The sequence below is a fragment of the Capricornis sumatraensis genome, chromosome 10 (genome assembly GCF_032405125.1).
Source record: "Capricornis sumatraensis isolate serow.1 chromosome 10, serow.2, whole genome shotgun sequence".
Lineage (NCBI taxonomy): Eukaryota > Metazoa > Chordata > Mammalia > Artiodactyla > Bovidae > Capricornis > Capricornis sumatraensis.
Genome location: NC_091078.1, coordinates 47,434,541 through 47,448,623, shown reverse-complemented (window position 1 = coordinate 47,448,623; position 14,083 = coordinate 47,434,541). Strand labels below are relative to the sequence as shown.

General features: G+C 38.3%; 1 protein-coding gene across 6 annotated transcripts in view; it reads left to right on the top strand.

Annotated features, from left to right (window-relative positions):
• The window catches only part of SLC4A7 (solute carrier family 4 member 7), an 86,740-nt gene that overhangs the window by 30,558 nt on the left and 42,099 nt on the right, over positions 1-14,083 (top strand). For 3 of the 6 annotated variants that reach the window (XM_068982797.1, XM_068982795.1, XM_068982794.1), the window contains exons 8-12: positions 1,657-2,025; positions 6,201-6,316; positions 8,183-8,340; positions 10,577-10,664; positions 12,005-12,151. In XM_068982797.1, coding sequence (XP_068838898.1) covers positions 1,657-2,025; positions 6,201-6,316; positions 8,183-8,340; positions 10,577-10,664; positions 12,005-12,151 — 878 coding nt within the window. Of the gene's footprint in view, positions 1-1,656; positions 2,026-6,200; positions 6,317-7,411; positions 7,472-8,182; positions 8,341-10,576; positions 10,665-12,004; positions 12,152-14,083 lie in introns of all 6 variants that reach the window. The other 3 variants (XM_068982799.1, XM_068982800.1, XM_068982798.1) reach the window with 2 other exon arrangements.

The window sequence follows — 14,083 nt, the reverse complement described above, 5'->3', positions numbered from 1 at the left end:
CTCAGCCTAAGATAATTAAGTCCATTTTCTTCTGAGTATGTGATCATTAAAACTCTTTTTAATCTATTTAAGACTGCCTTTCTATTTTCAAGGGACCTTAAGAATAAAAGAAATCTCTTACGGGCCTAAGTTGAGTTTGAAAGCAAGCCGTCCATGTCACTGCTCTTTCATCTTTCCATGTATTGCATATTTTCCAGTTCAGTAAAGTGAACTCGTTTGCCCAGAGAGACCACATTAAATCCTTCTCCCCCGTACATAGTGGCTCCTGATTGTCCTCCAGTTGTCAGTTGGTTCCTTTTAATCATAAGACATTGGCTGTTTTCTTGTAGATGCCATTTTAGCATGGGCATTCTTTTGTTTTGCTGTATTACTATAGTTGTAATTTTAACAGTTTTTCTGCATCTAGCTTATTTTTTACCTAAATAGTGGTGGTTTATGGAATAATAGTTAATATGTGTAATATTTGGGGGACCTCTTGAGCATGTAGTTTTTATTCCTTATATCAGTAGTCCCCCACCTTTTAGGCACCAGGGAACTGGTTTCATGGAAGACAATTTTTCCATGGACCAGGGTTGGGGAGATGGTTGAGGATGCTTCTGAGATGATTCAGGCATGTTACATTTATTGTGAATCTTAATTCTATTATTACCATATCAGCTCCACCTCAGATCATCAGACATTAGATTCAGAGGTTTGGGACCCCTGACTTAGATCAGTTGGGATTGTTATATTTCTCATGCTTTTCCTAAAAAAAATATTGTTCCACTAAGCTACTCTTCATTAAAATAACCTGGTGTTTGAACTATAAGTATACATGACCTTTTGAAATACTCTAGACTTCCTTATCATTGTTGTTGGTAAGAAATACTTTATTCTTTGCTGGTTAAATTAGACATCGTATGTATTTGTTTTAACTTATCTGCTGCGTTAGATATGGAAGCATATCTTAGGACATTTGTTAATATCAGTTAGATAGTGATCGCAAGAATATGTATCATTTAAAATGGACATGTTTCTATTTTGAGAAAAAATTCCTATGACTTGCCTTATGTTTTTAAATTTTACTTTGAGAGTGCTGTCAGTAGATGGTGCCCTGTTGGCTTAATGTTATAAAGATTTGATACTAACTTTAAGTTAGGAATCACTAGAGACTGTTAATGTGGGCTCTTCTGTGAGAGAATATGTAGCAGTTTGGTCCAATGTAGATAAAATACACCGAATATAAGCTATCAGTGCTGGTAAGTTTTGTTTGGGGTTCTATTTCTTAGATTATTTTTGTGCTATATTTTCATTTGCTATTTACCATTTTTTAAAGCAACAGCTTTGCATTGTTATTATTCTTTGTTTTTAAAGCCACACTGTTGGACTTTCTCATTCCTAACAGAATATTGTCCTCCATCTATCATTACCGTTGTTTTTCATTTTTTGTTCTGAGTTTTGGATGCAGCTTCAGAGAACTAATTATAGTTTAAGCCATTTTTCAGTGATTTTCTCATATTTAAAAATCAGATTGTCATACTAACCCTGACGGCATGCATTTGAAATTTTGGACCTTGTTTTAAAGCTTGCGGTTTACAGTGTAAATTGATTTTTGTGTGTCTCGTTTGCCTTCTGCGATAAAACTTCATCACTTTTCATTTATTTGTTTTATCTCAGGGGAAGGCCTCTCAGCCTCCCGCCACTCTTTGCGAACAGGTCTGTCTGCCTCAAACCTTTCCTTGAGAGGAGAGTCGCCTCTATCTCTTCTTGTCAGTCATCTTCTTCCTTCTTCGAGAGCCGGGACCCCTGCGGGCTCGAGGTGCACAAGCCCCGCGCCCACCCCTCAGAGCAGCCCTCCTTCCAGCCCTGGCCTCAGCCGCCTCCACGCCAGCCCTTCCCGGCAGAGGCAGCCGCAGGCCCCAGAGCTCCTGGTGCCGCCTGCCAGTGCCGGCGTCCCCACGGTAGTAATCCATCCGCCCGAGGAAGACTTAGAAGCGCTGCAAGGCCAGGAGCAGAAGAACGAGGAGAATGTTGGCGTCACTGCAGGCAACTGTCCAAAGCCCTCCATGTGTGGTGCTTTCTGCCTCTGGGCCACTCGCACTTGGAATGCCTCTCAGCACATAGCTTTATCAGCATTATGTAGATGACGCTTGCAATTTATTTTGACTTCTGCATGTTTTTTTTTTTCTTTAGAGAAGGATAGAATTATTTAAAAATTTTAAGTTTTACAAAGATTTCAAAGGAGCCTACACATAATTTAAGCCCTTTCAAAATTTTTTACTGAGGTTTTACAGGTCAATACATTTGAATGGCTCAGACAAATGTAGACATTTTTATAAGTCATCTTTTAATTTGCCATGATTAAAAAAAAATGGTGGCTCTTCTTGTGCATTTCATTCCATCAAGTGAATGAACACATGCTTTACATAAAGTGTAGTGAGAAGCCTTTTATCTACTGTTTGTGCTTCTGTGTAAGGAATGCAGTATGTTCTCACCTTCCTGACAAAGGCAGAATGAATGCTCTTTTTCTCATCTTGTCTCTGAGAAGATTGAGGGTCACTGTTGACTGCCTGGAGTCATCATCATTCCCAGACTAGTTTTATAATTTGGAGTAGACTTCAGTTATCTTTTATTTAATGTTGTATCTATCTTTAATCTGAATTCACCTTGGAATTTTTAGAAGTAGAGTTCCTATAGTTGCAGATAGGATTTATTTCTACATGAATTAGAAAAACTATGTCTTAGTGGATAAAAGTTTTATAACTCACTTAAGGGTTGTTATATCTCTATTTGATGAGTTTATCTTATCACTGTTTATACAGTGAAAAAAAGTAAGACTTAGAAATGCTAAGGTTAGACCATAAATGACCAGATAAAGGAATTGAACCCAGAACTACCTGCAACAAAATCTATAGTATAGAATTTCATTGTAAATTTTAATACTTTGTGGAAACTAAACAAAAATGGAGGAAAGATACCTAGAAATAATTGCTCAGAAATAATGAACACTTTTAATTCATTAAAAAGGACTAACAAAATTGACTATTTTTCTTGAACAAAAATAACTTTGAAGTTACTTCCCCTTGCATTTGTTTTTACCTATATCTGTCATTAATACTGGCTATCATCTCTTGTTTTACCAGCTTCAATCTAATTAATGATAAGAGACTTTAAACTTTGTATGGGAAGAAAGGGACATGCAGGTTCCCAGCGACTTATTAAGTCACGTTAAGAAGGTGAAGAGAGCAATTAACTGAAAATTGAGGGACACAATTAAATTTTTCCTCCCTCTGCTGTGAAGTATGCCATGGGATTTACTCGCCTTTTGGAAGAAAAGAAACTAGAGTGTAGGGAAGAGAGAGGATTTCTGAAGACAAGGGAGAGCTCATAATTGCTGTCTAAGATGAGATTGTAGAAGGAATGTAGTCACAGGAACAGGGACAGCTCTTCATTAGTCCCGCTGCCTAGAGTACCTGGAAACCCTGCTGTCTTTTCCTGAAGTCTGGTGAAGAAGGTGGCCTCAGCATCATTTCTGAGAGACCAATGCCAGAGATTTTTTGTGTCATGAGGTCACAATTTGTGAATACCTTTAGGAAAGGAAAACAAAGAAAGCAGTGTTTCCCGTTAGTTATTTTTTAGAGAATACTTACGTAAAAGACATAACTCACTTTTAGTGTTTGAACTGTCTTCTGACTCAGTGTTTCTTACCCTCGGCAGTACTGGCATTTTGGGGTGATGCTTCTGTATGATAGGGTGTCCTGTGCCTTGTCAGCTATTGAGCAGCGCCCTTGGCCCACACCCACCAGCTGCCAGCACATTCATAAACTTCCATGGATGGAAACTGCTGCTCCAGAAACTTCTGCTTTCAAATTTTTAATGACAGGAAACTTTCAATATCTTTGCTTAATTTTTCTCTAGGTGGATATGCTATTTTGAGGGGAAAAAAATGGAAGGGCAAAATAATAGAATTACCAGAGTATGACTTAAATCCCAGGATTGATTTTATACATACTTTGCTTTTTCTTTTGCTTAAAGCAAGTAAATAAAGTCCTTCCAAGTTATCTGTGCTCATTATAGTTTTAATTTGGGGGAATTTACTCATTTAATTCTGAGCAGTAGGAATTTACTGTAGGAGCAAGGACATTTCCTTTACCTTTCCAGGATATAGCTTTAGCTTAGCTGGCATTAGGAAAGCCTGCGTGGAGAAGGCGGCAGTGGGAAACTTAAGTGTGCCCGGCCTGCCCGCCTGAACACGCTCAAGGTGAGCAGGTAAGCCCCTGACTTCCTCTCGCCCTCTCTTCTGACTTTGTGGGTATTGAGTTGCAGGTCGTTTCTTCTTCCCGTTCCTATTGAGCCTTCTCCGCATTTCATTCTTATCCCCCAGATATGGTGGCTAGGACTGTCTGAGAAACTGTCTGTGTTTTCTGTGGTTACACGTCTGCAGGTTGGATGCAGTTTCTAGTTAGCAGCACGTGTGTGTTGATGGTCACTTGTATTTGCTGCCAGGGCATTAATGATACTCTTCATTTTCTTGTGTGGGAGTTGGTGGAAACCACTGAAAAATGCTTATCTCTTTCTTCTTCCTACTTTGGCATGTATTTTAATAGAGGAATGGATTCTATTATGTAAGTTTAGGGACGAAGGTCAAAGAAGAGGCTAAAATGGTGAAAAATGAGTTCAGTTTAGGGAATAGTTTTTATTTCAGAATTGTTTACAGTTTCTAGGGAATGGGTATGTGGCTGAGTGGACTGAAATTTTGGGTCACAGTGGCATCCTAGCGTAGGTGTTTAACAGAGAAGTGGGCATCACAAAGGTCTTTCACGGAATTTAAGCTGTAAACTCAAACGACTTAGTTTCAGGTTGCTAGTTAGTGTATGTTGTATTCTATAAAAACAAAAACGCATAGACTATATCTGATATGCTTAAAATTTTAAAATTTAATTGCCACTGTTTAAAGTTTATAGGCTCTAACCACAAACAACATGGTGCTGAATTTCTATGGGTCACTAGGTTGTTGCGAGTGGCAGAGTTAAAACTAGAAGTGAAGTCTGTTGAATTGTCTGCTGCATTTTCTCCTGTGACATTCAGTGTTTTGGGTAATATATTAATATTGCTATAATATTACTAATTAGTAATACTAATATTACTATATTGATTACTATATTCTTGAACTAGAAAGTTTGGGTGTTTTGAAAAAATCAGGTACATTTAATGATAGCTATCTGTGTTATGTACTCTAAAATTTTTGTAACATTTGAACTTTTTGCAAAATACATAGTAGTGATGATTAATAATATGCTGCTGCTAGGTGTTTTTAGGTTATTTTTGTGTGTGGCTTGTTGCTGCTGAGTTTTAACTTGAACTGAGTATACCATGCATCACTTGTATCACCTGTAATCCAGACAAGCAAATTAGCTATTGTCTATTAGCAAATTAGCAAATTGTCTATTAAATTAAATAGAATGTATATCATTTCTAATCCAAACAAACAAATTTTATAGGTTGAACTGTCTGTGTCTTAGAGGTTGAGTGAGTTGCTTAAGGTCATACACATAGCTACAAAGTGGCAAAGAGTACTTATTTTAACATAGATCTGTTCCCTTATAAGATCCCTATTCTTTGTATTTATATCATAAAAACATTGCTATTGTATTTTAACATAGTCCTTAGGAATAATGACAATAGACAGCACATGAATTTTACCCAGGAGAGGTGAAAATTCATGGGGAAACTCGTCTGATTATGAAGAATTATGGCAAAATGAGTGTATATTTCCTTGATGTAGCTCTTGCATTTTCGTTTAGGGTTTATCAGAAGTGTTTACACTGTTCCTGATGTGAGTGTGCCAAGTGTGGTTAGGCACCTCTGAGTTCTGCTGCTCACATGTCTAAGGGCACAGTGACAGTGGGTGTGCTAAGCATTTACAGTGGTGATCATACCCAGGTCTTCCACCTTCTACTCACTTTTTTTCTTTTTGCAAAAGGCCACCATTTTTGTAAATGCCAATCATATTATTTTAAATGTTAACATGTGGTAGCTTCATTATTGCTTAAAATGTTACTCCACTCTTGCTGGTATGGTACTAACACTTGGCACTTTTTTTTTTTTAACCTAGCACATTTGCTTTTAGTAAACCCATCACTTTCAGGATATGAGCAAATTCAGGTTGCAAAGTGAATTTTCTTCTTACTACTTTGGAATTTGTTTGTTCTTAAATACAGGTATTTTGGCCTCTCCACAGTCTGCACCTGGAAACTTGGACAATAGTAAAAGTGGAGAAATTAAAGGTAATGGAAGTGGAGGAAGCAGAGAAAATAGTACTGTTGACTTCAGCAAGGTAATTTTTGTTATTAACTATACATTTTCATAATCATGCTTACTGAGACAGTTGCTAGCAATGTGACTGTATTAACAGTGATTATAATAATTTTTAATAACCAGCGCTTGTAAACCTGATGTGATGCTTGTGATGTTAATTTAAGATCAGAAATTGTGGAAAAGGTAACAGTCTCATAGCACTTGAATAATGTTATATTTTACTAGTGTTAGAAATTCTGACAAAAGAATATGGGAATAATGTGGTGTTTTCATCTATACCTATACATAGACATCATGAACCACAGGCATTTGTTGTGGAGCTGCCACTACTGGAAAGATAATTCTGGGAGTGATGTTACAGCAGTAACAATTCAGCCTTTTCTCGGCTGTAATGTGACCCCAGAATTACTGTCTTGTGGTGGCAGTGCTTTCTGGAATGTAACTGGGAAACATTGGTGCTTCCCCATGGGTAGGTAAAGATAAAGACGGATTGAAAAATAATTCGCCTGTCTCAACTGTGATTTTTAATTTTCATAGGTGAGTGTTTAAATGAAATGTAAATAAGAGCTTATTTCAAAAGAACAAAGCAAAAAACTGCAAGTTCAAATTACAGTTGAATTTAAAGCATACTTTGTGAGCACTACCTCTGAATAATTGATTCTTGATATCCATTGCAATTTTTTGATGGTGTTGGATGGTATTTACTATAGGTTACAAAGTCAGACTTCTAATTAAATGCTATTATTTCAAGTAAGATTCGATTTTTAAGCCTTTATGATGCGAAGTCTGTAGATCACGTTTTGTAGAAGGGCACTTAAGTGATGATTTGCATTATAGCTTTGCTGAGCTTTGTGCTCTAAAATTAAAAGCCTTGCGTTTGGGACGTCATACCGTTGTTCTGTTGTAACTTGGTCATATCTCTATGGGTGCTCCGGTTATTTCAGATGCGTGTCGAGTTTTCAGCAGCGGGACTGCTGTGAACAGATTGCTGTGATTCATATCGCAGATCTCCTCTAGACGTGGCGGGTGCCCTTTGTTTTGTTCCCCTGTCACAGCTGTGCTTTCTTTCACTCGGTCCATCCTTGTGCACACCTGCTTGCCCCCTGTCGGGCAGGACTCTGCCTCCTGGCACTGTAGTTGTGGCACGCTGGGTGTGGGACTCAAGAGGCCCGCTGTAAGTGCTGGTTTTATGTTCTTAGAAGCCCTGTTAGTGGTTGTTCAGTGACTTGTGTGAAGCTGCATACAAATGAAGACATTCCTGTACTCTGATATTATGTCCATAACCTTTTCTTTGTAATTATACACAGACAACCTAATTCGATGATACAGCACTACCATATATGTATACCAGTTATGACTACTTTAGTTGTAAATGAAAATAAAAATGATTTTTCCCACTTACTGAAAATACTGGGGAATGCCCATAGTTCATTAAAAAGGATTTATAAAATGCAAAGGAACTAATTCATGTCTAAGATTAAACAATAGATAATGACTAAATGAATATTTTTAGAACTGTGTATAATTTCATGGACCATTGTTAGTTTGTGAACTATATTTCTGTCTTCAATAGTTTTTTAATGAATAGTGCTATATAGTCATTGAAACTTTTCTCTAGTTTGTTTGGTAATTTAGGTCTCTGCAGTAGTGAAGATCATGACAGTAATCCAGCTGGGAGTACTGTTTGGTAGCTGCGTTTTGCTTGCCCTTTTGTATTCGTCAGCTTCATTCTTTGTACTTGTGAGAAATTTTGGCACTTACACATTCTTTAGATCACCAGTTTTGATTAGCGAACAGTAGTCTTAAAGCATCTTTTTCCTGTTTCCTTCTAGACTGATTAGTACCATGTACACTTTATTTTAAATTATTATTTATTTGTCAATAGGTTGATATGAATTTCATGAGAAAAATTCCTTCAGGAGCTGAGGCGTCCAATGTTCTGGTGGGAGAGGTGGATTTTTTAGAAAGACCTATAATTGCGTTTGTGAGACTGGCTCCTGCTGTTCTTCTCTCTGGGCTAACCGAGGTCCCTGTCCCTACAAGGTAAGGGAGGGTTAACTGCAGTTAATGTTCTTCCAAAATGTCCCAAATCTAGAGGAACATGTTGCTTTATGTAATGAAAGTTCCTTTTAATGGTTAATGGTGTCATTGCCCCAGTGCCTTGACTATTAGAGCATTAAAGATTTATCTTTCTTTCTGGAACTTAAAAAAAAAGCATCCTTTAGAAACTGCATCGCATTTATGTTTTTATAATAAAGTTCTGTTCATAATATGTTCTGTGCAGGCACTGAAGTCAGAGAGCGTGGAGTGGAGTCCTTGCTCTGCTGCTTTTTGTGGGATGGTCAAGCCAGACTTCTGCTTTCTAAGCTTTACTTGTAAAATGAGGGTAACAATACCTCAGGGTTGATTAAATGTAATAATGCCCCTTAATTAGGCAGAATGCTTTGTTCTGACCTGATCCAATCTTCTGTTCAATATACATTAAGAATAATTAGCAAGTTGTGTTATTAGTATAAAGTGCCATCAGTTAGCTACTGATTATATGAACTTAATTACAAATGAGAATAATTAAGAATATATTTTTGTAGTAATTAATATGAAGAACTAATTGCAGCCTGACTGAAATGTACATGCTAGTTTTTTAATAAGCTTTCCTGAGTTGCATTAATGGTACAGTACTGAGATAAATGAGAAAAATAATTCATAGCTTCACATTTAAGTTCTTACAAACCAGGAAGGTGAATACTTCCAGTTTGGATGAGTATGAATATTAATATTTCAGTTCAGTTCAGTTCAGTCGCTCAGTCATGTCCGACTCTTTGCAACCCCATGAATTGCAGCACGCCAGGCCTCCCTGTCCATCACCAACTCCCAGAGTTCACTCAAACTCACACCCGTCAAGTCAGTGATGCCATCCAGCCATCTCATCCTCTGTCGTCGTCCCCTTCTCCTCCTGCCCCCAATCCCTCCCAGCATCAGAGTCTTTTCCAATGAGTCAACTCTTCGCATGAGGTGGCCAAAGTACTGGAGTTTCCACTGTAGCATCATTCCTTCCAAGGAACACCCAGGGCTGATCTCCTTTAGAATGGACTGGTTGGATCTCCTTGCAGTCCAAGGGACTCTCAAGAGTCTTCTCCAACACCACAGTTCAAATGCATCAATTCTTCAGGGCTCAGCTTTCTTCACAGTCCAACTCTCACATCCATATATGACCACTGGAAAAACCATAGCCTTGATTAGACGGACCTTTGTTGGCAAAGTAATGTCGCTGCTTTTCAATATGCTATCTAGGTTGGTCATAACTTTTCTTCCAAGGAGTAAGCGTTTTTAAATTTCATGACTGCAATCACCATCTGTAGTGATTTTGGAGCCCCCCAAAATAAAGTCTGACACTGTTTCCACTGTTTGCCCATCTGTTTCCCATGAAGTGATGGGACCAGATGCCATGATCTTCGTTTTCTGAATGTTGAGCTTTAAGCCAACTTTTTCACTGTCCTCTTTCACTTTCATCAAGAGCCTTTTTAGTTCCTCTTTACTTTCTGCCATAAGGGTGGTGTCATCTGCTTACTGTATGTTAATAAGAATATAACTAACTAAGAAGTTAAATAACTTTTATTTGGGTTTCCCTAGTAGCTCAGTTGGTAAAAAAAAGAAGCTGCCGACAATGCAGGAGACCCTGGTTTGATTCCTGCGTCAGGAAGATCCTCTGGAGATGGGATAGGCAATAAGAGGTTGTTAAACAATAAGAGGCTGTTAAATAATAAGAGTTGTAAATAAAATGCTTTTACTTCCAAAAGGGTTAGTCCCTTATTTTACCCTATAGTGTCTTTATCCAGATTGTAGTTTGAGGGACCATGAATTTCTTATGAATACTCAACTATTTTCTTAAGCCAAAGTAAGTACTGAAATGGGATTGGTGTTCACTTTACTTATTTACTTCTTTTCATCAGAACAGACCAGAAAAAGTTGTTTACTCAAAATTCGAAAGGATATAGAAGATGGGGCACCGTCTTTAATATGAAACACTGATTCCCTAAGTACTTTTTTACTCTAAGAAAGATGGAGAGTAATAGCTTGGCAGAACTTAATTATGAGTGCCGTTTCTAGTTTTGCGATTCGTCTGAATAGAGTTGCCATCCTTTTTGCAGCCATTAGGATGTGAGGATGAAAAGGAGGTCTGAGTAATGTTTCTGCGTTTACATTTGTATGATTTCTTTATGATTCGTAGACTTATGTCTGTTGTTCATGTTTCAATCTCTCTGTTTTAATGTTCCCTTAGGTTTTTGTTTCTGTTATTGGGGCCTGCAGGCAAGGCGCCGCAGTATCACGAAATTGGAAGATCAATAGCCACCCTCATGACAGATGAGGTAATGAACCTGCCCCTTGATGTGGACACTGATTGTGAAGCATATAATGCTTATTAAATTATAGACTCTCACCTTCTTTGGTGATTTTAAAGTATATTTTATGGGTCTTTCTCTTACAGTACTTTCTTCTGTGCTATCAGTAATATGCAGATTTGAAAAAGTCATCTCCTTGATGTAGATGTATCAACGGCATCCCTGTTGTATATTTGTTTAAGCTCTTCACTGTTGCCTTAATAGAGTCTCATCTCTGTGCCTTTTGAACTCTATATGCTGTGACTGGCTCCTTTTCTCTGCTGTTGGCCCCGTCCACTTGGACTTCTTTCTGCACCTTGGATATACGATGCTCACGGCGGCCTCTGGACGCTGAGCACTGTCTCCACCCCTCGCCGCACCCCTGCATGCTGCACCCCTCGTCTCAGCCAGATTCCTCCTGCAGTGTCCCCTCCTCTGAGACACCTTTCTCAGCCACCCTGTTCCCCATCCGTTTCCCTTCCTTTACCCTGCTTCATTTTTATAGGAGTTTTGTCATCCACCTGCAGGAGTGTATTCACGTAATTGCCCCTGAGTTCTTGAGTGCAGGGACTTTGACTCATCTGCGTTGGGCCTGCCAGAACTTCCCTGGTGGCTCAGTGGTAAGGAATCCGCCTGCCAGCGCAAGAGACATGGGTTTGTTCAGTCCCTGCTCCAGGAAGATCCCACGTGCTGTGGAGCAGCTGAGCTACGACTCCTGACTGAGCATTGCTCTAGAGCCGGGAGCTGTGCGTGCTGAGCCCGTGTGCCCGAACCACGGATGGCTGCACACTCCAGAGCCTGTGCCCCACAGCAAGAGAAGCCTCCACAGTGGGACCCACACACCGCCAACAGGGACCAGCCCCTGCTTAGCACAGCTACAGGAAAGCCTGTGTAGTAGTCAAGGCCCAGCCCAGCCAAAAACAAAAACAGAAATAGCAAACAATTGTGCCTTCCAGACAGTAGGTGCCCAGTCAGTAGGAACGGTCAGATTAATTAACTGTTTCAAGTAAAATTGTTATCCTGCCTCATGATTATTCCTGTAGGACAAGTGACATTAAAATGTTATTTCCCAAGTAAAATTTCCTCTTTCTAAAAATTGGTGTGTATTAACACAGCACTAGTTTCTTTTGTTGTTTGTTTTTTACTGTTAATTTATCTGGTAATACTAATAGTGAGTTATTTTTTAAAGTTGTTATCGCAGGCGGGGTCAAGAGTTTGAGTGATTATCTTTATGTAGACTTAGTTATGATATCAAAAGTGGATTACTATGTATGGAATTTTCTTTCAACTTTAAAATCCTTTTACTCAATGTGTTTATTTTTCTTTAGATTTTTCATGATGTAGCTTATAAAGCAAAAGACAGAAATGACCTCTTATCGGGAATTGATGAATTTTTAGATCAAGTGACCGTCCTGCCTCCAGGAGAGTGGGACCCTTCCATACGCATAGAGCCCCCAAAGAGTGTTCCCTCTCAGGTGAGGATCTACACAATGCTTCTTTAAGTTCCTTTTTTAAAATTTTTCATTAAACTTTTTCAAGTAGTTTATACATTTTCAAAACTCAAAACTGTGTGAAGAACTGCACCTGGAGTTGTCCCCCCCGTGTCGTGTCTACCGTCCCACCCCGTCGCCACCTCTTGCAGGTCATCACTTGCTATTCGTTTGTTGACATTCTTGCCCTTTTTCTTCAGTACAGGGAAATAGGAGGATGTAGTCTTGTTTTCTCCTCTCTCTTACCAGACATGGACATCCTATACGGAGTGCTCTGCACCTTGCCTTCTTCATGTAACAGCGTTTCCTGGAGGTGTGACGGTCCTCCTCACAGCTCTGTTGTGTTCCTCCATGGATGCACTGCAGTCTGTCGTGCCTGGTGCAGGCTGTCTTCAGTTGTTTGCTGTTACAGACCACATCGTAGTGTTCGTCTGCCATCCTCGTCTTGGGCAGATGCGTCTGTAGGATAGATTCCCAGGAATAAGATTCCTGGCTTACATGGGAATTGACTTACAGTTTTAGCAAATGTTGCCAGAATCTCCTCTTCTTGGGTTGAACTGTCCTGGACTCATTTTGGTGATGAATGAGAATGCCTGTTTCCCTGCAGCCTCACCAGAATGGGGTCTTGTCACACTTTTGGATATTTGTCAGGATGATACGTATCATTATCTTACTCTATCAGGCACTTTAATGTGATTTTAATTTATATGTCTGTAATTAGTGAAGTTGAGTATTCCTGAATATTTGTTCATCACCCTCCACCAACTTTTTTTTACCATTTGAACTATTCCTCAATCCTTCTGCGTTTATCATGACTTGCTATGTAGAGAATGCCTACAGTTTATCTTTTTTCTAAATCGAAGTCTGTTTGTCCCAGTTTATTAAAAAGTTAAGCATTTTTCTGTTTGCTTGGTGATGTTGCCTTTATCATTTACTAAATTTCCATATTCAGTCAAGTCTCTTTCTGGGATTTCTTTTCCATTGATTGGTCTAGGCATGGACCACTTACACACTTTAATTTCTGAGAGTTTTTAGTATATTTTAATATCTGGTAGATCTGCATTCTTTCTTGACCTCTCTCTTACTCTTGTTTTTCTGAATTTGCTTGGTCATCTTTGTATATTTATTTTCATACTAGCTTTAAAATCAACTTTCTATTTGAAATAAAGTGTGATTTTTAAAAAATTGTGATGGAAATTAAATTTCTAAATGAATTGAGGGAAAATTGAAGTCTTTTCAAGAACATGGTATATCTTTCCCCAGTTGTTTTCCTGATTGTTTTCAAGTCAGTTTTTGTGTCCTTAAGGAATATTATAAAATTCTCCTTATGGGCACCTGACACTCCTCTTGGTGAGTGTATCCATAAGTATTTTATCTTTGTTTCTGTTATAATTGAGGTCTTTGTGCCATTATATTGGCTGTTGCTTTTATATATATGTGTATATACATGAAGACTATTGGTTATTGTATATTTCTTTTGTATCCTGCTTAATATGTATCCTTCTTTAATTCTTTTGTTGTGTATAGTCATGTGGTCTCCAATAAAAGGTAATATTATTCATTTTCTAACTCTTACACCTTTACCATGTTTTCTCTTGTCTAATGGCATTGACTAAAATCTCTGATAGTTTTACATAGTAGTTGACTTTAAAGGGTATTTCTTAATTTTTTCATAATTGTAGTCAGAGTCTTTAGTGTTTCTGTCATTAAGTTACTATCATTGGTGCCAAAATACATATTTTATCATATTAAGAAAATACCCTAATTTCTGTTTTATTGAATTTTTAAATATAAGTGAATGTTGAATTTTGTCAGAGGGCTTTTTAAGCATCTCTGGAGACGATCATGTGAATTTTACTTACCAGTTATTATGGTAAATCATATTAATAGGTTCTTTAATCTGAAGACACTCTTGCA